The 2719-nt window shown below is 43.4% G+C and overlaps 1 protein-coding gene across 1 annotated transcript; it reads left to right on the forward strand.

The window, feature by feature from the left end:
- The first annotated feature begins 960 nt into the window (after positions 1-960).
- Positions 961-2246, forward strand: cart3 (cocaine- and amphetamine-regulated transcript 3). Its single transcript, XM_077518154.1, has 3 exons — positions 961-1243; positions 1487-1570; positions 1652-2246. The coding sequence occupies exons 1-3, from the start codon at positions 1040-1042 to the stop codon at positions 1757-1759; spliced, it is 396 nt and encodes a 131-aa protein (XP_077374280.1). The 5' UTR covers positions 961-1039; the 3' UTR covers positions 1760-2246.
- Positions 2247-2719: the final 473 nt, after the last annotated feature.

Below are 2719 nucleotides of genomic sequence, written 5' to 3' on the forward strand. Positions count from 1 at the left end.
CCCTTATAATGTCATTACCTGCACCACACAATGCATTCTGGGAACAATATATATGCAAAACAACTAGATTTAACACGTCCAGAACTCATCCAGGCAAAGTGTTGCCGCGTTCCATTTTTTGGAACAATATGCTAACAGTCGAGCTCCGTAATTTAGGGATGGCCAACAAATAGCGAAAATCTGAGTATCTCATTCACTCCCAGCCATTTTCACAGAAGCAATCCCCTTTACTCCTGGCAATTTTACTGTATTTTGACTGATTTTGCAAGGCCCACAGAATATTGTGGTCTATTGCTATAAAAACATGGAAGTTGCCAAAAGAAAGATTAAAGCCTCTTCTTTCATCAGGAGCAAAAAAAAAGTAAATTTCTATCTGTTTCCGTTTGGCAGCAATTAGCATTAAAATGCAGCTAAGTTTTAATTATTCACAAATCTATTTGGAATTCTGAGCAATTGAACTTTTTTTCAACATGGCCCTGGTTTATCGGCTTTGCTCTGCTGCCACCTGCCTTCTTCAACCGTTCTTTGCAGTTGAGAGGCTGCATCAAAGCCTTCTGTATTCTCTAGCTAGAATAAAACAAAAAACGTAGAAATACGTCTTTGGGACACTTAAAACATTTAAAATAGAACGTATTTAAACGTTTTTGGCAGCAAATGAGCAATAGTTTTTAAGTTATATATCATTATTTTACGGATCCGGCCCACTTGGCATTATATTTTCCCCCATGCGGCCCCTGAGCTGATATGAGTTTGACACCCCTGCCCTAAACAAATACTCTCATTCATCCACCCTCCATTCTGACTTTCGTGTTTGCAGGAGAGACCCCCTGTAAGTGGCGTGTGTTGTTGATCTTGTTTACTTTCTAGGCTTAATTTGCCCAGCAACTTTCACTGGATGACTCACCCAAGGCGCCTGTTACGCATGACAAAACTTTGCAGAAAAAAAAAAAAAAATCAAAGGGTGAGGTGGAGCAAGCTGATCGCAGGCGTCAAATATAAAAGGTGTTTGGCGCCCTCGTCCTTCTTTGAGACAGGCCACATGATGACGATGTCGTGCATCGGGAGTCGGACCTTGCACAGCTCCAGGCGGCTCAGTGGCGCGCTCTTGTGCGCACTGCTGCTGCAGGCTTTCTCTCTCTCTCAAGCGCAGTTCACGGACACCGAGTCTGAAGAAGAGCTGAGCCCCAGAGCCCTGCGAGATTTTTACCCGAAAGGTCCGAACCTGACCAGTGAGAAGCAACTGGTAAGATTTTGATAGTGGCACCAAAATACAAAATGTTTAATGGAGAATTAAGTTGATATTGAGTCATGTAGAACAACGTGAAATAATGCATAAGTGGTGTAAAATATTATGTAAAAACATTTCAGATTTTTGTCATAAAATTTCACTCGATCATTTATAGCCACATATTGTATGGATTTATATGGAAACTGGACCGTTTTATGGTTGCTGCTATTATGTTCTGTTGTGCTGTTTGCGTGACAGCTCGGAGCTCTCCAAGAAGTTCTTGAAAAGCTGCAGACTAAACGACTGCCGATGTGGGAGAAGAAATTCGGCCAAGTCCCGACGGTATAGCTATAAAATGTTACTCTTTTTCCCCCCCGCGTTTTACTGTATCCTCAACAAGCTTGCTGCCCTGTGCTTCTTTAGTGCGACATCGGGGAGCAGTGCGCGGTGAGGAAAGGAGCTCGCATCGGGAAGATGTGCGACTGCCCCCGGGGAGCTTTCTGCAACTTTTTCCTGCTCAAGTGCTTATGAGGCTGCAGTACTCGGCTCTAAATGTACAGAAATAGAATGTAGCATTAATCAGAACTGTCACTCAATTCCTTCGTAATGTCACATTTTTATGAAAAGCTCTAAGCACACATGCAGGAAGGGTGGTGACAGATGAAATGAATATTATGTATTTTATGTTTTTTTTCCCCTTTATCACAGATATGTACTGTATATGAAGCACAATAAGAGTCCACACAAACGTGAGTCACTTTTGGACACATAGACCTTCATGACCACGTGCAATTTAGTGGCAATTGCTCAATTTTGATTGAGACCGTCACATTACATAGAATTGCATACAACTGGCTATAATGATGTGATTGGTGGGTGTGGTGGTATCACTTTCATGTACCCATCATGTGTGGGATTCTTCCATTAAAACAGTGGTGCAATCTTGTTTCCGATAAATGTTTGTGTATTTATCATAATTCATGACAGAAATAAATGGTGAATTGTGTTTTGTAAAGCAGTGCACTTGTCGCATAATCTTTGTAAACTGTATATTGAGCCAGTCAACAACCACAGTGACGGATGATGCGCATCTATAAAGAAGTCATACATTAACATAATAAACTGACCTCTGCCATCTTGGCACCTGCACACACTACAAATTATTCTATCCATCCATCCATTTTCTTGACCGCTTATTCCTCACAAGGGTCGCGGGGGCTGCTGGCGCCTATCTCAGCTGGCTCTGGGCAGTAGGCGGGGGACACCCTGGACTGGTTGCCAGCCAATCGCAGGGCACACAGAGACGAACAACCATCCACACTCACAAGCACACCTTGGGACAATTCAGAGCGCCCAATTAACCTGCTATGCATGTCTTTGAAATGTGGGAGGAGACTGGAGTACCCGGAGAAGACCCACGCGGGCACGGGGAGAACATGCAAACTCCACCCAGGAAGGTCCGAGCCTGGACTCGAACCGGAAACCTCAGAA

Source organism: Festucalex cinctus, chromosome 4 (assembly GCF_051991245.1).
Source record: "Festucalex cinctus isolate MCC-2025b chromosome 4, RoL_Fcin_1.0, whole genome shotgun sequence".
Lineage (NCBI taxonomy): Eukaryota > Metazoa > Chordata > Actinopteri > Syngnathiformes > Syngnathidae > Festucalex > Festucalex cinctus.

What these genes read in the sequence shown, in the direction of transcription:
- cart3 (XM_077518154.1), top strand. Translation starts at nt 1,040, where the DNA reads ATGATGACGATGTCGTGCATCGGGAGTCGGACCTTGCACAGCTCCAGG. An exon ending in TGACCAGTGAGAAGCAACTG is followed by an intron (nt 1,244 to 1,486) that starts GTAAGATTTTGA and finishes TTTGCGTGACAG; the next exon opens with CTCGGAGCTCTCCAAGAAGT. An exon ending in AATTCGGCCAAGTCCCGACG is followed by an intron (nt 1,571 to 1,651) that starts GTATAGCTATAA and finishes GTGCTTCTTTAG; the next exon opens with TGCGACATCGGGGAGCAGTG.